Source organism: Paramormyrops kingsleyae, chromosome 1 (assembly GCF_048594095.1).
Source record: "Paramormyrops kingsleyae isolate MSU_618 chromosome 1, PKINGS_0.4, whole genome shotgun sequence".
Lineage (NCBI taxonomy): Eukaryota > Metazoa > Chordata > Actinopteri > Osteoglossiformes > Mormyridae > Paramormyrops > Paramormyrops kingsleyae.
Genome location: NC_132797.1, coordinates 68,997,000 through 69,019,046, shown reverse-complemented (window position 1 = coordinate 69,019,046; position 22,047 = coordinate 68,997,000). Strand labels below are relative to the sequence as shown.

The window sequence follows — 22,047 nt, the reverse complement described above, 5'->3', positions numbered from 1 at the left end:
AGAAATTGTTTGGCAAAGTTCATGGAAAAACACCAACAACATCCAAGGAAAACAAACAGTTGCAGTATGCAATGGACAAGCCTTATAAGAACCTGCCGTAGTTTAAATGTTTTCGGTGAAGCATTAAATTCAAGTAACAACCTTTTTAAAGTTCATTTTCCATTAAAGACTGCTATTAATTTTCAACAGACTGTTAGTAAAGGATTTGGGGTCAAACTCAGAATATATCGTCTTCCTTTTCCTTTCATGAATACATTAAGCAAACTATTCGTAACTATAGAAACAGCGGAACACACGAATAAGGGTTTGGCAAAAATCAGGCAATGAATATTAACCTTTTCCGATAGTGTGCCCTAAGACCAACATTATTAAAGGGTTACATATTTCTGTAAGTCTGCTCTTGGTGTCCGTGTGCCAATATATGAACGAAAACAGTGCTGGTAAATGATTTATCATTCTAGAAATAGTTATGTTGAAGAATACACCCTCTACATTTATGAATGCATAGCCAACTCGTTCCCAAATGCATACTAGAGAAAAACAAATTCCCCCGGATTTCGTTAATCCCATTTGATGCCGAAGTGTTTCGTAACTCGTATTTACCAGACGCACGAAATTAATTAGGCGGCTGATTTTGTTTCCTTCTTAAATTAAGAAATTGGGTAGTTGGTGTAGTTAAGTTCGATTTCTGGATATAATTGTACCGGAAGTCTTCCAATACATCGATTTTAGCTGCGCGTGCAATAGTGGGTCTGAACGCGAGAGACAAGTAAACGGAATCAGAGCGGCTAACCGGCACGGGGATCCGCATTAGCAGGGATGGGCTGGTAAATGCAGCCGAACAGTTATACAACAGTCAATCTAAACTTTAGCCATCTTTAATACTTATTCATGTCACCAGATAGGCCTACAATGATTTAAACATGGTATACGGTAATTGTCACGCTGTTATTGCGCAAAATAGCAGCGTGGTAGGCCTACGTGAAATTATATGCTTGTTTTTACAATCTGACCCGACTTTGTTAAATAAAAGTATTGTAACGAAATATGTGTTTTACTAGTGGTAGGTAGGCTGTGTTGTAAGCAGAGAAGTGACTCACCTTTCACACTAAAATAAATCCCATGCAACGAGATGCTGAAATTTGGCACAAGGGAATTTAGTGAGTGAATTAGGCCTACATGAACTTTAGAAAACTTGGTTTAAAGATGACAATACTCAGATTATTTTTTATAGTTGCATTTTATAGTTTAGAAACCACCACTTTATATAAAGTACTAATGTAATCGACGCTGTCTATGTCATGGAGTGACTTCCGTTTCTGCACAAGTTCACCATCGTCTAATGTCCTAAATGTGTGTTTTTGTTATTTACCATAAAAACTTATGGCCTAAGAAAAATGAAAATAAAAAACATTTAAATTACAACGAAGGGTTGAAACGGGATATAGAAAATGTGTACATCCAAATGGGTCAGGCATCGCCACACTGGAAAGACCGCTTGCACCACAATGTGCGTTAAATAAAATGACCGGTTTAATGAAAAACACGGACAGGCTTCGTAACACCGCAAACACAAGTGTAAGAAATGCTTCTAATACAGCCCTAGTTTTTAATTATTATTCTGAGCAATGCTAACTTTGCGTATGGAGTATAAAATAAATCAGTTTTTTTATCTCCCAGTTTTTCCACTTCTGCTTCCACAGTGTAAGCAAGGAATTTAAAGTTTGCTAGTGCAATAGAATGTTTTATGAAATACATCCCCCCGCGGGAAAAAAAACAAAAAAACAAAACAAAAAATAAATAAATGAAAATTGTGTCAAAGTAAGATTTTCCAGTTCCTAGTGAGTCGTTTCTTCCTTGAAGAACATTTTACTAAAACTCCCACAAACTTAAAGGACGGTCACACCTCGGATACCTGACTAGACCGTCTTTCAATGCCCGCTGAGCTATCTTTGGACGTAAAAAAGAAAAATATATCCCAACAGAAGTTCAAAATAAATAAAGGTACCGCTATGAGGGCACCCTGCCTGCCTTCCAGCACTGCCAGGCAAAAAAGAGACTTCGCTGGTTGTTCTAAAGGACGTCGACTCTTCCTCTTAGAGGCTGCTCAGCAGTCCGCTTTAATTTTCTCAAGAGAGTTGTGGATTTTCGTCAAGGTCTTTTTGATGCGTAACGCAGTCAGTCTGGCTGAGGGATTTTGGTACCAGCATTCCTTCATTAGCTTTGCGACGGACGACAACGTCTGCAAATAAAAAATGGGAAGCAAGTTGGTTGAGGTGGGATATTTAAATCGGCCAGGACAATCAAATAAAACAAAAGTGAATTACTTTGTATCTGGTGGGGATAAATGATCGTACGGAAAGGTGAAAACTTGATACCGAGTGTCCAGAGACCAAAGGCGGGAGATTAATCACATTGCATCCGAACGGTTTCTAGCACTTCTGAGAAGATGTGTGGTAGAGGTCTGTAGATATGGTGCAGCAGACATCCAATTAACCGGATCTCATCATGGAGGGTGGGGGAGAAGGTGGCGGGTGGGAGCGGGTGACAATGAATACTAAGAGCTGCTTAGGGGCACAGGCCATTCTGTAAGGTGACCCGCACAGGTACAGGTAATTACTGTGCTGGATTTATCCTGGTTCCCATGACAACAGATTAAAAGCCAGCCAATTCATCATGAAGCATCATGCTCATTAATTCACTTTTCAGTGTCTGATCAGTTGGAGATGTTTGGCTGCTGCGTGTTCGTGCATTGCTTAGCATGCTTGGATCTGCCTTTTATTGGGGCGGGGGCATGTACACCTCCCCATATGCACCTAGCCCCCTAAATTTCATTCAGAGTGCATCTGATGAGGAGAACAGTGCGAGTTGAAGACTCACCGGGTCTGAGAACCATCTGTTGGGGATGTTGGGTCTCTGCTGGTCCAAACAGACCACCTTCTTCATGTCCTCAAAGCTTGGGTCATTGGGTACCATGTCGTGGAAGGGAGGTTTATAGTCCTCCACGATGCCTACGGAGAGAGAGAGAGTCACGCTGAAATCGGGACCCGTTTTGGGGGGGTGAGTTTCTAAGGTGGGCCCACTCTGCCGGGGGAAACGCCAACCTATGATCCGAAACCTGGGGTTTATATAAAGCCTTCAAACACAACAGAGCTGTAGACAGCGGAGGGCAGGACCGCGAGTGGGCAGCGCCAACCGCCAGCACAGTGGGGCGGCTCGCACCCAGCAACCCCTATAAATAGCCAGGGGCTGCCGACCCCCCCCCCCCTTGATCCAAGACGCCCATATCCATTTCACCTCTGGCAGCAGTCCTCGTACATGCCGGCTGGCGGAAATGGACCTCGAGGGGAAGTGCGGCGACTTGCCGCGGTAAAATCGCCGACATGCGGGAAGCAGGTACACGCCGGCCCCCGGCCCCCATAGGGGCACTCTGCAGTCAATCTCACGTCCTTTCACATTCTTAACGAGGACGCAAACTTCTCCTCTCTTTCAATGCTCAGTAGGAATGCATAACAGACCATATTTAAATAGCAAAATACTAATGCTAAAACTTTTAATATCTAGAGTGCTTTTACACATCTGGCCACATCATCCAGTGCACACTGACCAAGAGACTAAAGCCTGGATGGTTTTTTTTTGGTTTTTGATTTTAAAAAACCTTCCCATGCCAATTTACATTGCTCTGCAGGTAGTGGGAGCACTGGCCAACACCAGAAAATGTCAGGTGTCATATTTTAGTTTATTACCTATAGAGTAGGACACACACACACACACACACACACACACACACTTCAATAACTCCAGTTATTAGCCTAGAGGGCAGTGTTAGTGTAACTATCTAAGAGGTTAGTATAAAGTAATAAAATGTTGATATTCTCGGTGTTCCACAAAATTTATTTGGCCAGTGGAATTGTCAGGCCACAGATTTTCAACGTTAAAAACTTAATTCTGATAACATTAGCTGGTAGCTACAGTACTTTGTGGTGACTGTCCACTTAGAGATGAGCTGCTTGTGTCCTCATGTAAAGTGTGCTCACCTTATTAATGTAAACGTCAGAACAGCACAGCAGGGGGCGCTCTGCTAACTACTGACCATTGCTAATCGTCCGCCTGGCGACCTCCCACAGGACCAGGCCGAAAGCCCAGATGTCCACCCGCTTGTAGGACTCAAAGCAGTCCGTCTGGATGGAGTCGTCCAGGACTTCAGGGGCCATGTAGCGCTTGGTGCCCACTTTGGGGTTGTTCCCCACGTCCAGCTCGTTGGTGTCCTGAAAGTGCATCACGGCCAACCCTGAGACAGGAACACACATCCGAGCAGGAATCAGTGAAAGAATGACAGATGGATGGCGTCCACAGCAGAACCGGGCCCACGGACACGACTCCAAAAGCCCCCCAGCACCGAAAGCACATTAATGGCCGGCTGGCGATGCTGGAACCCTGCGCAACACAGAAAACAATCAACAGGTTCCACCATCATGGTTGCATTAAGTGAGCAAATAGGTGCTGCCCTCTTGTGGACATAATGCAATACTGGTGAAAAAAAAAATTAAATTATAGAATGATGTCCTCAGAATAGTTTTGGTGGGGCGGAGGCTGTGAACATTCTGGTTTTTGCTCATGAGTTAATCTTAACTACTCAATTAGTAATATGTTTTTAAAGACTCTGCGCTACGTCCTTTTACATTTAGTGGCTTCAGGGAAATGCTCTGCAGCTAATTGGATACAGCAAACAGAGGCAGCAATTAAAAACACCACATCAGCGCGAAGCTGTTCTTCCCAGAAATGTTACAATAATGAAGATGGAACCCAGATTAAACCCAGAGCACTTAGAAACACAGCCACTCTGAAACCGAAGGGGATAAAAACGGGGCTCGACTTGCTCAAAACGTCGCATAGGACGCGGAACAACATCTTCTCGTCGTGATGGTCTAGTGCATCAAAAAAAAAAAAAAAACATTAAAATTGGCTCTTGTCTGTTTTTGGTTTTTACACGGCGCATTCCTGCCCTGACTGCTCCTCGGCCTTGACTAAAAAGCCATTAGGGGGGACTTTCGCTGACATTTCTCTGGCCCTAATAAATTACTGGCATTCTGGAAATGGGCTCGTAAGTGAGGGCATTTCAAATGGCACGGGGGGGGGGGCGCCGTCGTCCAAGACCCGTCGCTGCCTCCACTTCTGCCTCCACGTATTACCGCTGGGGCTGATTGGCCACTCGGCCACTAACCCCCTCTGCATCGCCGGCGGCGTCTCCTAATAGGCTCAGGGCTCGGGCCGACCCCGGGCCCCGAACTCACCAAATTAACGGTGCTGCCTTGGCATTAGAGCCGCAAACACAGTGTAAACAAACAGGCGGGTTACGAGAGGAAGCTTCTCAGACATGGGGGGCACAGTATTTGGACCCGTGTTACATACACAACATATTTATGCACAAGTACATTATATAAAAACATATATATATTTGTATCATATTTATACATGTACTGTATATGTTCATACACACATTTATGTCCATAAACTATATAAATAAATATAAACGCATAAGAGAACTTTCTCACTGATCCATAGACCCCAACCCCCCCCCCCCCACACACACACCCCGGGAGGATTTTTTCTTCTTATTTATTAGTTTTTGGTTCCCCTCCTCCATTATCTTCATTCTCTCTTCATTCATTCAATCATCCCGTTTTTACATGTCATATTTTATTTTATATAAATGATGTAGCAATGGACTGTCACACACTATTGTCAAATGCCTTGGGGTGTCACACTCCTTCTGATGCCACCATCTGTCGTGAAAGGCGCTATATAAAAATTCATTGAATTGAACTGAATTATAGAAAGATGGTTAAACACCTGGATTGTGATACATGCCAGTTCAACAGTGCTTACATATATGACTGCTAATCCTACTGTTGCTATAATATAAATAAGACCATAAAAATAAACCATGGTAAACCATCCATCTTCCAGCTGCTTATCGCGGTCCCGGAGGTGGGCGTGGCCTATACCTGGCACCCCACCCAGCATTGGGCAGCCGTCATCATTACCCAGGTCAGCAATGCAGCACTGCCCGTTCCTCTTCACCAGGATGTTCTTGCTCTTCAGGTCGCGGTGGGCAATGGCCGGCTTGCCCTGCATGCCGAAGATCTCCACGTGAAGGTGCGCCAGGCCGCTGGCGATTGACAGCGCCATCCGCAGGCAGCCGGAGGCGTCCAGCGTGCTGAGCTGCAGGTGGTCGTACAGCGAGCCCGGCTCGTGGAAGTGAGTGATCAGCCAGAGTTGGGTGCTGGAGTTGCGGGACGTCATGTCCGACGCGATGAAGCCTGCGGGAAAGAGGGCGGACAGCTGGTCAACATCCGGGCCCCATCCTCACCTGTAGGGGGCCCCGTCCTCACCTGTAGGGGCCCCGTCGGCCAAGTACGGCCATTAGCTTCCAGCGCTCAAACCCCAAGACTCAATCGGGTCAATTAAAACCAAACGTGATGCTGAGGATCTTCCAACCCTTCTAATGTCTAAACGACATTTAACATCCTCCAAAGTCTGAACTCCCCTGTGCGGTATTTCATTCCAAACCATAATAAACGGCCCCATAGATAATCAGACTGTATGTGTGTAATATAGGCATAATTAAAATTACAGGAAGACACCTTGGTATATATATAAAACAGATTCCATCAAGTGACACTTTCGATGTGGCAATAGCATCAAGGATATGCAGATCAATAAAAAAGGATAATAAAAAAATTGCTTTAGTGCTTTAATACGGCTCTAAATGGCTTTACTAAGCTTTTGGCAAAACTAGTCTATATTCCCGCAAAAAAAAGAGTCTATTTTAATGGGAGAAAGTATGGTTATTATAAAGGCTATTATAAAGGATGACGAGAGCTTAAAGCTCTCATTTTTAGAAATGTTTACAGCTTCCCGGACACATCAGACCCCGGAGCTGCTACGTGTTACGGAAATGCAGCTGGTGGTGTGTTTATCAGAGCGACCGGTTATAAAAAGCTCGGTGCGTGACACTGCAAAATGGACCGAATTACGAGCCGCATGCCTGATCACAGCGCCCAGTCCGCGACTCGCCCAGAACCGACCGATTTTAGCTATGAGAACCAAAGCTGCTTCCTGCAGAGGGATAAACACCAGGTTGCAGATGCTTGCATCCTGGAACCGGGATGGAAATATCAGCATCCTTGGTCCTTCAATCAGTTTGTTTTTTGTTTTTATCATTTTACTGCAAGAGGCTCTTTGGTCCAGAAATATACCATCTCCATGCCCACGAAGCAGGGATGGTGCCCATTGGCCAGACAGGCAGTAAGACTCTCATTTTGATTGGTTATCCCAGACTGCACTAGTGCATCTTCTGCTTGTGTGTGAGTTTGTGACCTACCGCGGTATTGTCGTTATATACTGCTGTTATTACCATCCTGTATTCACTGGAACCTGTGTGAAGCATACTGGTTAAGAAAAGACCACACGTTTAGAAAAGACTGCAATGCTTGGAAATGCTGAAGGAGGATAGACTATCATCACGACATTAGGAGACCCTGATGACCCAGAAAGACGACAGAATATTCTGGAAGAATGACATCACGTCATCTGTCTCCAGCAGTCCCCGTCAGCTTGGTGGTACCTCAGAGATGTGCATCCACTCACCCAGAATGTTCTCGTGTCTCAGTAGCACTGTGTTGTAGATCTCCGTCTCCCGGAACCAGGACTTCTCATCCCTCGAGGAGAAGATCTTCACGGCCACGCTCTCTCCTTGCCACTGTCCCCTCCAGACCTCTCCGTAGCGGCCCTTCCCTATCACAGCAAAGGATTTTCAGTTGCTGTGGTCGTGTTCCTGCTGGGTTCTGGCTAAGCCAGTTATTATAGACCAGGGGGGTATTCCACGAAGCAGGACCTCTCGGTTAGTTGGGTTAACTTAAGCTAGAAGTCATGATTGTCCGAGTCCGAGTTTAGGAGCGTTCCTATTGGACAATCATGACTTCTACCTTAAGCTGACCCAGTTAACTGAGATATCCTGCTTTGGGAAACACCCCCCAGTTCAACGCATGACACTGCTCTGCATTCAACGTAATAAATAAAAGAGGGATGCTTTTAGCTCATTTAACTTCAGTGCTATTCATGAAATACATCACAAAGAAAAGCATTAACTGGACAGACGTTAAATGGCCTTCAAAGTTTTTCATTTTTTACAATAAATGTAACCATACCCCCCAGCCTCGATTTTCCTACGCCCCCCCCAAGGCCCACAGAGTGGCGTACTGACCCACACACTCGTTGAGCGTGATCTGTCGTGCAACAGTCCTCTGCACCAGGAAGGGCAGCCCAGAGCCGCTTCCTGAAGTACAAGAGTGATCCAGCAAGTCCTGTAACGGGAGAACAAGTCTGCAATCACACGGAATTCACACGCGTGACACACACGACACAGCCAGAATGCAGGAAGTCCAGACTGAAAACAGTATACACGCATTTTCGACCAATCTCAACTAGTTTCTGATGGGGGGGGGGGGGTACACGGGGGGGGGGTGCACCTCCCAATATTTATAATAGATATAAATTATAAATATAATAGATAATAGATAGACCTTAGCATTTATATTTAATTTGTGCCTTCCCAATATCAAAGTCTCTCCCACACCATTGCATACAAGAGACCTATGTGTCTTATGTGGGGGGGAGGGTGTACCCCCCAATATTTATAATAAATAGACCTTTGCATTTAAACTACCAAGTTGTGTCTTCCCAATACCAGTCTCTCCCATGCCACTGCATACAAGACACCTTCTTGTGCATTATTTCCTACCATTTCTTGGATGGGATATTTATAGGTACTGTACAGACCCAAAGGTCCGACAGCGGAGTCGCTACCAGTGAAAAGTCCAGCTGCCCAAACCCTTGAGAATCAGGGGGGCTGACATACCATAGAGTACCTAACCAGAGTCCCACATCAGCTACTCCTCACTCAACCCCCCTTGAAAGCTTTAAAACAAAAAATAAAAAAAGACCCTCTGGCCCCACAAGTCTGTCATCTGTGATTAGTGGGCGGAAAACCTGATCTAATCCCAGTCCCAGACTCCAAACAGGCTCAGCGTTAAGCCGTTTATTTTTATCTTCTATGCCAGAGACAGACCAGTACGTCTCGGCAGCCACAAGAGGGCAGTGTGCAGCAAGTCTAAAATAAAAAAATTAAAAAAAAACGGGAAAAAGGCAACATCCAAAGCACTTTAGCGCGACTGCACAGATGCACTAATAATGATGCTCTTACGATCCCAAAAAGGCCACAAAAGATCATCTGTGTTAGCTTCTACTCTAAATTCTCAGTTTATGGGGGCTGGGGGGGAGGGGGGGGAAATCAAACTAACCGAGGCAACAGCATAGTTTAAAAGCACAGCATTAAGAAAATTGTGTATTTGTGTGTGCATGTCCCCAGAAATTCAGCTCAGCAGTCACAACTGTTCCTAATAAGTCTTTGAGACATCACCAAAGGCATTTTAATTACAGGCAGAAACTTTTCTCAGCAGTGTAATGGATAATAGGTCATCAAATGCCGTGACATGCTGGAGAATGACTAAATGGCTCGGAAGTCGCCCATTACACAACCGTGCCCCGATACCAGCGGCGCCGATGGACACAAACGCACCGTAAACGGCGGCAAGGAACAGAGTTGGCTGAGCTGAAGTGTAGGATAACGTAAGCTAGCAGCTCCGCCGGTCACACGCACACAGAAACGACAGACGTTCAGTGAGACGCGTATTCAATTTACAAGCATGCATGTGGAATTTGGTCCGATTTCCCACATCCATCCATCTCCACACAGCACACATGCTGGCCGGGTTCGATTTGAGCCCGTGTCTTGCAGGGACCCCCAAGCGAACGCTCTCACCATGACGTACGTCGATTCAGACAAAAGCGTCTGCTAAATATGTAAATGAAAATGTAAATGATGCAAAACAAAGTCTGGGGTGGGTTCACTGTAAGGGCCCTCCCCCCCAGGCGTACATTTATCCCTCAGCTCTTATGAGGGAGTCCCAGGGTTCTCAACATCAACACCGTATTCTGGTCTGAGTTATTGGGGGGGGGGGGGGGGCCTCGAGCCCATCACTGGCAGCAGCTGCCGCAAGGCTCGGGTACGACCCTACAAGGGATGCCAGTCCATCCCAGAGGACATAAACACACACTATGGTTTAGTAATCAACCTGCCAAAACCGGTTCTTGTTGGACTGTTGGAAGTGCGTACACTGTTGGTAGTGCGTACATTGTTGGAAAAGAAAAGGGAACAGACCCGGTACAGCTTTGTACCCTACATAATTGTAGCCCTAATGTACAAAAAATGTCCCTCAGAGTCCTTTTCTGTCATTTAAAAGGTACATTTACCAGGGTACAATTGGCAGACTCTTGAGGGTGCAGCTTCAGAGACAAGTTATTGTGCCAACAAAGGTACAAAATTTCTGCCTTTTTTTCCTGACAGTATATAGTACCCAGAGGAAACCTGTGCTGCTGGGGAGAAACCGCCTCCCACGCAGCCGGGGATGGGGGGGGGGGGGGTGCCAAACGAACGGGGAAGTTTCAGGTGAGGAGCAGCGGCGTCGTACCGCGAGCGTGCTCTCGCCAACGTTGGAGGCGATGAGTCCGTCGATGATGCCGTACTCTGCGTCGCGCGGCGTCAGCCGCTCCATGTGGCCCCGGTGGACCCGCCGGAACAGCAGCACGGCGAGTGCGGACAGGACGAGGAGGACCGCGACCGGGCCCACCGTGACGACGGCCAGCACGCTCACGGAGTGATTCACGCTGTCCCCCGCAGACCTCGCTGGGGGAGGGAGAAACAGCTGAGCTCAATCCGGGTGACCTCCACATTCTCAGGCTACAACATCCAACAGCCTTCATCTGCTGGTCACAATAATAATATATCGCAGACTGTCCCCTGCTTGCAACCTGTGTGACTTACGACGATTCGCACATGCACAAGTATTTTTTTTTTTTTTATTAAGTAAATGTATGTAAAAATAAATTCAGATGGTCGTATACTCGCAGTGCCAATCATTTGATCAGCCAATAACAGTGGGTCCCCAGGACTGGAGTTGAGAGCTGCTGCTTTATCATTGGCTAACAGAGGTAATGGGCATGTGCTGATTACGGCGTGTTGCCGCACCCACCACATGACAAACCACCTCAGGGATTAGAACCTGAGTGCAGCAGGCGATACCTCAGCGCCACCTCAGTCCACCTCAGTTCCGGTGGCTGGAGTGTCAATCCTGCCACCAACCCCCGAATTTCTCTGCAAGTTTGGGGACCTCCTTGTAGGGCTGGATGTAGACTAACATCATACTCAGGATGAAACGATTGCAGGTTAAGGGCCTTACTCAAGGGCCCAACGGAATAGAATCACTCCTGGCATTCATGTGATTCAAACCAGCAACCTTCTGATTGCTATCACAGATCCCTAGCCTCAGAGCCACCACTATGCCCTAACAGAGATCATCCCAAAAACCCACAGCGGCTCTCCGTGGATCAGGTTCGTCATCCCTGATCAAGGCTCTCGTGCGTGTGCATGTCACAGAGCTGATCGCCACCCTCATGCTAAAGATCCAAGAGAGAGTGAAATCAGATGGGGGAGGGGCGGCACAGTCCGAACTGGATCCTTTAAAATGGCTCATTTAAAAACTTAGTGGACCTTGAATGTCCATTTGTAAAGCACCGTTTCATGGGAGAATGAGTCTGAAGCATAAAAGGTCACAGTTCAGCCTGGAGTCGGCACTGTAAGCCAATGGCAAGTTATAAGTCAACGTTGCTTATCTTGCATTGACTGATATGAGTCTTCATAGGGTAACCAAATGGTGAAATAGAGTGAGTCTGGTCAGATTATGAAGGTGAGATACAAAGAGCACCAAGACAGAGATAAGAGTCAATACTAAAGGGAAAGAAGAAGTTTTTTGCTTGGGGGGATCCAAGTTAGTATCGGTCTTAAGGGTATGTAACTATAGATCAGGAATGAGATAAGGAGTTTAGGTGAATAAATGCTGGGTGTCACCCCCCCCCCCCCCCCACAAAGGTCGCCTTCAACAGGATAAAGCAGGATATAGGCCATGAGCGAAAACCATTACAGACACCTACCATTATCTGACGTCTGCCCCCACCCACCCGAATGATGAATCGCGAGAATCCAGGATTAAACAACGCTGAGCTAAAAGGTGACACGCGGCCAAGCCATCCTGCGCCTGGGTGCTTCGTCCAGAGCAGAGACACCGCCAGCACCCAGGTGTCCCCAGTCTGCCGAGAGCAGGGACGGGAAGTGGGAGGGGCCTATAATCCGGGACACGGGCCCAGTTAAGTCTGCCGTTACTTCACTGACACTATTCACTTCGGTAATAACCCACAAAAATGCAGTAAAAATCATGCGCTTTGCTCTGGCACCGGGCTGCAGCAAGGCTTCCAGAAACTTCCTGTACTGCTGGACTGGCAGCCGACCACTCCAAGAAATATTACTGCACTGCTCCATGAAAAAAATACAATAGAATATTTTGTTTCTTTTGTTTGTGTTTGTCTGGTGATCTGCTAAAAAACTGAAGGCCCTGTCACCCCTAGAAGACAAGCAAAGGCACCACTAGGAGACGAGTACCTGCGGAGCAAGGGAGGAGGAGCTCGGCGGTGTACTGGGGAGCAGGGAGGAGGAGCTCGGCGATGTACTGGGGAGCAAGGGAGGAGGAGCTCTGCGATGTACTGGGGAGCAAAGGAGGGGGAGCTCTGCGATGTACTGGGGAGCAAGGGAGGAGGAGCTCGGCGATGTACTGGGGAGCAAGGGAGGAGGAGCTCTGCGATGTACTGGGGAGCAAGGGAGGAGGAGCTCGCCGATGTACTGGGGAGCAAGGGAGGAGGAGCTCGGCGATGTACTGGGGAGCAAGGGAGGAGGAGCTCTGCGATGTACTGGGGAGCAAGGGAGGAGGAGCTCTGCGATGTACTGGGGAGCAAGGGAGGAGGAGCTCTGCGATGTACTGGGGAGCAAGGGAGGAGGAGCTTGGCGATGTACTGGGGAGCAAGACCATGTATTGCCTTAAAAGACATTGGAAAGAGTTTATACTGCATACGGAAAGCGACGGATGTTTGTATTTTATTGTTAGTGTGAACTCTAGATGCAGACGTCTGTATGTATTGTGATATAGAATTTGTAACAGCAGAAAGACCAGCAAATAGAAAATTACAGTAATCGTGACAGGAGGAGATGAGGGCATGTACGAGAGCTTCTGCATCTGTGTTGCTTAGCATGGGGCGGAGCCTGGTCATATTGTGAAGATGAACGAAGGCAGACATGGTGAGTGAGCTGACATGAGCATCAAATGTGAGATTCGAATCATATAAAACATGATGCCTGTCGACATATTTAGAAGGATTAACCAGAATACCATCAATGTTAAAAGATATCACAATTCTAGCAAATAAGGCATTGGGATAGATTATTAGCACATGGGTTTTGTCGGCATATAGTTTTAGGACACTGAATATCATCCATAACAAAGGCAGGGTGTGATCTGTATGTATTAATGCCTATAAACTATTGTCTATCAGAAAGGTATGAAATAAGTCAGGAGAGTACACTACCAGTAAATACACTAAATGAAAGATGTCCATAGGTGAAGTGTGAAAAATGAGAACAAGTAGAATCCTGACAGCCACAGATGATGGAAAAAATGGACACCTCATGAACCATTTGCTGTAATTTTTGACCCCACTAGATGGTGCTCTTGGTTTGTTTTGGGGCATGCTTTGTGCTCATTTTTGATCAAAGAGCACCATCTAGTGGGTTCACAAAATACAGCACATGGTTCATGAAACATCATTTTGTCCATCACTACTAAGGAGTGTCTCAGTACTATGAAGTAAATGGAATCCAGGTCGGAAAGGTTTGTAAAGGTTGTCTGATGCTAAATTAGACTGCAACTGGGCAGCAACAGCTTGGCGTGGCAGGTTAGAATTCGGTTAGAGATAGTTGTCTGATAGTTGTTTAGCTCATTTGGGTTCAGACCAGGTGTCTTGAAAACTGGGTTAACTGCAGCCGTTTTTATATCTATTGGAATAATACCTGACACTAGAGATCTGTTTATCAAATCAGATAGGAAGGCAGATATCAGGCAGACAGGTCTTTTGCAGACGCGGAAGCAGGGTCAAATGTCTTTCGAAATTTGGCCTGGTGGTGGCGCTATACCAATGGATGTATTAAACCCAAATTTGGTGACTGAATACATTGGACTGTCCTCTATGAATATGACAATTAAAAAAAAATACAATTACCAAGTGGTTCTATGGGCTGCATTAGACTCCCATGGCAGAAAGTATAATAATAATAGTGAAAATTCTAATGATTACAATAGATGGCTAGGCACCTACAGTGCTTGGCCCGTAATAATAAAAGTAACCACATGTGGTGCTGCACTGCACCTCGAGCCCACAGAGCACAGAAGCCTCGCAATTTTTTCACAAGAATTACAAAGTAGTGCGTGCGTTCGTTATTACAAACCTTTGTATTTTTTAACGTAGTAGGCTTTATGGCAGTCCGTTCATAAGTACGAGTCTGCAAGCGGAACGTTTTTAACCCCGGGGACCGCCTGTAAAATGCTTCCCAGCTGTGACAGGACGGAAGAACGATCAACTCACAGGAGGTCCGTAAAAGCCGTGAAAAAAAGATTGCTAACGGACATAGCATCGGGGAGCACGGACCTCGCGGTAAACCTGGTGCAATACCTCGGACAGGCAGCTTGACGGTGACGTTGAGGTTGCACAGATGCCCCTGGCAGCACTCTACCACCTGGTCAGGCGACGGGGGTGTCTTGCAGTTCAGCCGGCCCTGCTCGTACACCTTGAAGCAGCCCTTCTGCCTCAAGGGGGCGCCGTCGCTCAATGTCAGTGCTGAGAAACACTGCTGGCCCATGCAGCGGTCGCCGGTCGCGCAGGAGCGGCCCTCGCACACGCACTCGTGCTCCCTTGGGAGTGGCAGCCGTACCTCCTCACCTGGGGGTGGGAGTGGGGGGGGGGAGAGAATCATTCACTATTAGTGCTTTTCCAGAGGATGCACGGTTTAAGAAAACTAACATCCAGTGTATATCCCAGCCTGATGCCCTGTGCTGCCTGGGATAGGCTCCACCCCCCTACCCCCAACCCTGACTGGGATGTCAGGATGGATGGATGGATGGATGGATGGATTGATGGATTATATTAAGAAAATCTCTATTCTCAAGCAAAGATGACTTCAGGATAGGAGCTAAACAAAACGAACAGACGATGGCAACTCCGATGACTAACCTCGCTGCTGAGTCAACACACAATTTACATTTTACTTTATTTAGCAGGCACTTCTGTCCAAAGCTACTTAGAAGTGAGGTGAATAGCATCTCATGACCATGACATCGTACAACAGGGTTAGGAAGACTGTGGTCTGGAACACATTCAACTGTATGTGAGGCTGTTTCATTAGTATAATTTTACTGTAGCCTGTTTGGTCAAAAGGGTTCCTTAAAGTACAACAGATGAGCCCCCACCTTGAACTGGAACCTGCAGCTTTTTGGTCACATCCTTAACCCACAATCTACCCAGTGAATGAGAATGAAACAGTTCTGGATTATCCTGACATCGCCCCCTGTGGCCAGTACGTAATATTACTCCGGGAATGCTCCTGAATACCCAACAAGGGTGATGGCAGACATTCACCTCTGGAAGGCGACTCCACGCTGGTGTTGGCATTGCACAGATGACCCCTGCAGCACTTCACCGTGACCCCAGGAGGCGCTGGGCTGCCGCAGAGCACGCCCCCCCCAATACAGCCCTTCTGCAGCAGGGGTGACGAGCCGTTTCGGGACGAGGTGGAAGTGTAGCATGCATGTGAGACACACCGGGCCAAGCCGGCACACTCCGTGCCCTCGCACACGCACTCGAACCGGGATCCTTCATCTGGCCGGGGGGGGGACAGAGGAAGGGGGTTTACAGCAGATGGAAAACAAAAAAGAAAAACAGAAACTATACAGACAGTAGTAGAAGCCATTACAACAAGATTTAAATGAGAATTAAACTCATTAAGAAACACAGCTTAAACAAACACCCGATTTGATCACTGTGAACACAATAATAATAAACTGATGGGGCCACTTTCAGTGGGTCACAGGATGTCACATTACATTTATGTCACAGTTTCTTTACAGCCATTTCTAAAGCAAAAATTCCCTGCAGTTGGTTTGCAAGCAGGCTGAGATGGAGGGGAAAATAATCAAAATGCAGTACACCTCAGAGATAAGGTGACGTTGCAGGACTGGGACGAAGCTAAAACGCTGAACATGCGGGAGTCAATTTAGCAGCAAACACTCCTTTATATATATAGTCTGGCCGGCGTGATTAAACTGGAAAATCCATTACAGAACTGCTAAATTCCATTTATTTATGCGCCAAAGAAGTACATACACTTTTTGACCCCATATGAGGTGACAACAGAACTAGGTCTAAGCAGGACAGGGCCTCTGAGCATCCAGTCAGCAAAGAGCTCTCTCAGGTACCTCTGGCCAATCAGAGTCGTCGTCTCAGACTCACGGAGGTCAAAGACGCCTTAGCCAGAAACACAGAGCTCCAGAGATGGCATACGGTGTCACACCCCCCCCCCCACCCCCCACCTAGAAGAAAACTAAAATCAGAGCTCACCTTCTAGGCTGCCGACGGCGAAGACCAGCATAGTTACGACCAGGAAAATCATGGCGCCATCTAATATTAGAGGGCTGAAAGAGAGAAAGACAAGAGCGTTATAATCATGGGATAAGCTCTACGCAGGGTTTCAGAAAAACAGAGACGCAGGGGAAGAAAATTCATCCGAGTTCCCAACCATCAAAATATTTAATTCCTCACACTGTTCCAATGCAAAGCAGTTTAAACAAAGCCCGTTCAGCCCAAACTGTAAAAGCGGTACCCTGATTATCCAGCATCACGCCAACATCATTCCCCCGTCCGCCCCCCCCCCCGACCCGAAATGCTGAGAGGCGAGACCGTCACTCACGGAAAGGAACCAGTGAAGCAGACCGACATGGGAACGGGAGCTGGAGAACGAGACGAGCGCGCGGATTATCCCCGGGCACATCCCGAGCCTGTCCGCCCGCCGGCGTGCAGAAACGAGAACGGGATTTCCAGGGCATGATGGGCGACAGGCTGTGTGCGGGAGGCACTGAGGAGGGGGATCGTCAGGAGGAGGAAAAGAAGAGGGAGAAAGAGAGGAAGAGAGAGAGAGAGAGCGAGAGAGAGAGAGGATGGGAGGGAGGGAGAGAGGGGAGATCTCCTGGCCACTGAAGAGTGAACACCAAGTTTTACAACTAAAGTGGGTCTCATGCCTCGCTGTCGTCGTAGCAACAAGGCAGCGAGTGGCGAGCGGCGGGGAGGCTGGCGAGCTCCCATTGGCTGTCAGGCAGCGTGAGAGAGACGGTCGGCCTGGCAGCAATGGGAGCAGACAGACGCAGGGGGCGGAGTGAGGCGCAGCGGGACGGGAGCGTGTGGGGTGCGGAGGATTTCAAATGAGCAACAGACGCCCCCCCCCCCCCCCACCACCAACATTTCCTGTCTAATGATACATTATCGACATCATTCATGGCTGAATCACCCTGATTGGCTGGATGGCCTCGCAGCCGAAGCTCACTCTGCGACAGGCTCATGTCGGCGTAGCGGTGAAATGACTGGCGGCTCCACGGCGATGAGTCTCCCAGCAACGCCGGCTCCCCTTAACGACACGTAACCCCGTTAACGAGCGCTGGCCACCCTCCTGACGGGCCCCCAGACAGAGACGATTAACAGCACACCATTACCGCTACCTCCAGGGAACCTCAGAAGCCTGGCGTGCGCGACACACAGACACACACACACGCGCACGAATGAGCATGCACGCACCCACACACACAGAGTCAGAGAACAGAGCGGAAAAGGGGCTGGGAGATAATCACAGGGTCTGGGGGGGTGCAGGGTTCGAGTCACGAATGGAGGGGTGGTACTGTCAGTGAACAAGGCAAAGCGACCAGAGGAAATGAGAGCTGGAGTCTGGAGGGGGGAGAAAAGGAGGCATTTGGAGACATTTATGATTTTTTTGGGGAGGGAGGGGGGCAGGGAGCAGCTGATGGCGAGCAGAAGGGCATCCTGGGGGCAAGAAGCCAACCTCACGCTGACCCTGAACAGCATGCCGTGCGTCCAGGAGAGCGAGGAGCCATCTGTGACAGCTCCGAGCGGGAAGGTGACGAGGCCCTGGGGGCGCACACACACACACACACACACACGGAGGCGCACATACACACACACACACACACACACACACACGGAGGCGCACACACACACACACACACACACACGGAGGCGCACATACACACACACACACACACGGAGGCGCACATACACACACACACACACACACACACACACACGCACGCACGCACGCACACACACACACACACACACACACACACACGGAGGCGCACATACACACACACACATACACACACACACACACACACACGGAGGCGCACATACACACACAGTCACACACACACACACACACACACACGGAGGCGCACATACACACACAGTCACACACACACACACACGCACACACACACACACACGGAGGCGCACATACACACACACACACACGCACACACACACACACACACACACGCACCTATGGACAACTTGGATACTGCAGTTCCCTGTCCGTATAAAAGCACCGGGATGCTTTTTGTTGTCTTTTTTAAGATCACACAGTATGTGCATTTGTATGCACTACATCTTAAAGGGAAAGTTTATATAGACTGGGAGAGAACTTCCATGTCCCTCAAAAACAGGGAGACAATCGCAGGCAACACACTTTCCAGTCTAAGACCAACCGATACAGAGCAGTGGCTGGGGGATGGATGGAAACAGCCGAAACACAACCTGGTGTTCAGGACTGGCTGGGGGGCAGGGAAGCGGCAGACTGAGGTTTCAATGAAACACGGTTCGCCAAGCCCCTATTCCACACGCGGGATTCTCTAGCAGAGCCATGCAGTTTGGCTAGTCGAGGGTGGGGGGCACGAGGGGCACCCCCCACTCCACCAGCTCCTTCTGGGCCGTTTGTATCTATCAACATTTTCACTAAAGATGTTACTTGGAGTAACCTGTTGCTGACAGAGAAGTAAAACACTGACTGTGTAAAACCGGGGGGTGGGGGGTGGGGGGCGGAGCCTTGTACGCTGAGAGAGATACCGTGTCTAAGAGGTTAGGCTACACATCAAAACTCATTAGTTATTAAATCTGCCACTCAAATGCCACAACAAATGTTAAGGGTGGATTCCCTCCCCTCCTTGGATGTAGACGTGCATGCCTCAGTCTCTGTCCAGCCGAGGGGGGGGGGGGGCGTGTCATGAGGACGAAGGCCTTGTGACCGGGCAACAACCAATGAATCGCCAGCAAGACCAGAGGAGTGATCTGGGATGTAAACACAGGAATAACTTACACCTGATTTTTTGTGTATTTGTGTGTTTGGTGTGTTAAAAACTGACGTGGGCAGGACAATGGAAAAAGGAGGATTTTTTGTGGTAGTAACTCTACTCTAGCAATCACCAACTGCGCCCCTCATACATTTCCTGAAGTGTTACTATGAGACATTACATTGTTCTTGTTGTGCTACATTAGATTATGCACCATTCTTGTTACTTGAAAAACCTGACTTCAGCATTCCCACTACATAAAAACTTCCTATAAAATGTCACATTTCCGATATAAACTGAATATGCAGACGAGAGATTAAAAAAAAAAAAAAAAACATAGCCTCCATGTACCAACACTTTGCTTTTTAACTACGGTCAAATTAAATTTGCTATTAGGTATTTGAGTTACGGTCTATAAATTGCTGCCACTTGCGGTGATTTATATATACACTCACCTAAAGGATTATTAGGAACACCATACTAATACGGTGTTTGACCCCCTTTCGCCTTCAGAACTGCCTTAATTCTACATGGCATTGATTCAACAAGGTGCTGAAAGCATTCTTTAGAAATGTTGGCCCATATTGATAGGATAGCATCTTGCAGTTGATGGAGATTTGTGGGATGCACATCCAGGGCACGAAGCTCCCGTTCCACCACATCCCAAAGATGCTCTATTGGGTTGAGATCTGGTGACTGTGGGGGGCATTTTAGTACAGTGAACTCATTGTCATGTTCAAGAAACCAATTTGAAATGATTCGAGCTTTGTGACATGGTGCATTATCCTGCTGGAAGTAGCCATCAGAGGATGGGTACATGGTGGTCATAAAGGGATGGACATAGTCAGAAACAATGCTCAGGTAGGCCGTGGCATTTAAACGATGCCCAATTGGCACTAAGGGACCTAAAGTGTGCCAAGAAAACATCCCCCACACCATTACACCACCACCAGCCTGCACAGTGGTAACAAGACATGATGGATCCATGTTCTCATTCTGTTTACGCCAAATTCTGACTCTACCATTTGAATGTCTCAACAGAAATCGAGACTCATCAGACCAGGCAACATTTTTCCAGTCTTCAACTGTCCAATTTTGGTGAGCTCGTGCAAATTGTAGCCTCTTTTTCCTATTTGTAGTGGAGATGAGTGGTACCCGGTGGGGTCTTCTGCTGTTGTAGCCCATCCGCCTCAAGGTTGTGCGTGTTGTGGCTTCACAAATGCTTTGCTGCATACCTTGGTTGTAACGAGTGGTTATTTCAGTCAAAGTTGCTCTTCTATCAGCTTGAATCAGTCGGCCCATACTCCTCTGACCTATAGCATCAACAAGGCATTTTCGCCCACAGGACTGCCGCATACTGGATGTTTTTCCCTTTGCACACCATTCTTTGTAAACCCTAGAAATGGTTGTGCGTGAAAATCCCAGTAACTGAGCAGATTGTGAAATACTCAGACCGGCCCGTCTGGCACCAACAACCATGCCACGCTCAAAATTGCTTAAATCACCTTTCTTTCCCATTCTGACATTCAGTTTGGAGTTCAGGAGATTGTCTTGACCAGGACCACACCCCTAAATGCATTGAAGCAACTGCCATGTGATTGGCTGATTAGATAATTGCATTAATGAAATATTGAACAGGTGTTCCTAATAATCCTTTAGGTGAGTGTATATTCAACATATGATTCTGCACTTAGAGTCTGAAAATCTCCGCCATTACGAAAAAAGAAAAAAACACACGTAAAATTTTGCTCACAGTTGGAAGGTAGCGGAAAAAGACTGCAATGAAATATCTAAACCGAAAAAACAAAGAGTAGTTTCATTGTATAAGCATCAGTCAGCTTATTCAGCCAACTATGAGCAGCATGCTCATTTTTTAAAGATTACGGATCTTAATCTCACACAGTCGGCCACAGAAGTTCATTCCCTGGCCACATGGTACTTTCACGGCCCACACTTATGCCAGGAAAGCAAGATGCTTCGTGCAGAATTCCTGCGACACTTGGGGGGAAAGAATCATGCCCAGAACGACTGATTAATGCAAGACCGTGAGGATGGGGGTGCAGGATGTATAAACAGCCCCGCCATGTTAATTAACTACACCGCATCGAGACAGCGTTAACGACCTGACACAGTCACACAGGCGGAATCTCTAAACCGTAAGACGATGCTCATTAACCTGTGGGGATTGTTTCCTTGTGCCGCAGCCAAATCAAATGGGAAATTAAAGCGGAGGCGAAAATGCACACGGGACCCTTTCCCTGCCCCGTCATGGCGCTAATCTGAACCATCGTATTCTGCCCCGCAACCGGGAATCCACCAAAACACCCCCCCCTTCCAGTGGAAGAAACTGCCTGATTTCCCCATGTAGACTATATTGCCAAAAGTTTTGGGACACCCCTCCAAATCACTGAGTTCAGGTGTTCCAATCATTTCTATGGCCACAGGTGTATAAAATCAAGCACCTACGCATGCAGACTGCTTCTACAAACATTTGCGAAAGAATGGGTCACTCTCAGGAGCTCGTGTGGTACCGTGATAGGATGCCACCTGTAGAGGAAGTGCATTTGTGAAATTTCCT

The 22,047-nt window shown here is 47.5% G+C and overlaps 1 protein-coding gene across 4 annotated transcripts in view; it reads right to left on the bottom strand.

Annotated features, from left to right (window-relative positions):
• Positions 1-1,511: 1,511 nt before the first annotated feature.
• The window catches only part of LOC111856538 (activin receptor type-1), a 29,837-nt gene continuing 9,301 nt past the window's right edge, over positions 1,512-22,047 (bottom strand). For 3 of the 4 annotated variants that reach the window (XM_023836617.2, XM_023836854.2, XM_023836775.2), the window contains exons 2-11: positions 16,678-16,751; positions 15,700-15,939; positions 14,737-15,003; positions 10,596-10,810; positions 8,270-8,369; positions 7,654-7,800; positions 6,048-6,323; positions 4,094-4,291; positions 2,881-3,011; positions 1,512-2,242 (exon numbers count right to left, since the gene is read on the bottom strand). In XM_023836617.2, the coding sequence (XP_023692385.2) occupies positions 2,108-2,242; positions 2,881-3,011; positions 4,094-4,291; positions 6,048-6,323; positions 7,654-7,800; positions 8,270-8,369; positions 10,596-10,810; positions 14,737-15,003; positions 15,700-15,939; positions 16,678-16,751 (1,783 nt within the window). In that variant the 3' untranslated portion in view covers positions 1,512-2,107. Of the gene's footprint in view, positions 2,243-2,880; positions 3,012-4,093; positions 4,292-6,047; positions 6,324-7,653; positions 7,801-8,269; positions 8,370-10,595; positions 10,811-14,736; positions 15,004-15,699; positions 15,940-16,677; positions 16,752-17,026; positions 17,384-22,047 lie in introns of those variants that run through there. The other variant, XM_023836704.2, reaches the window with a different exon arrangement.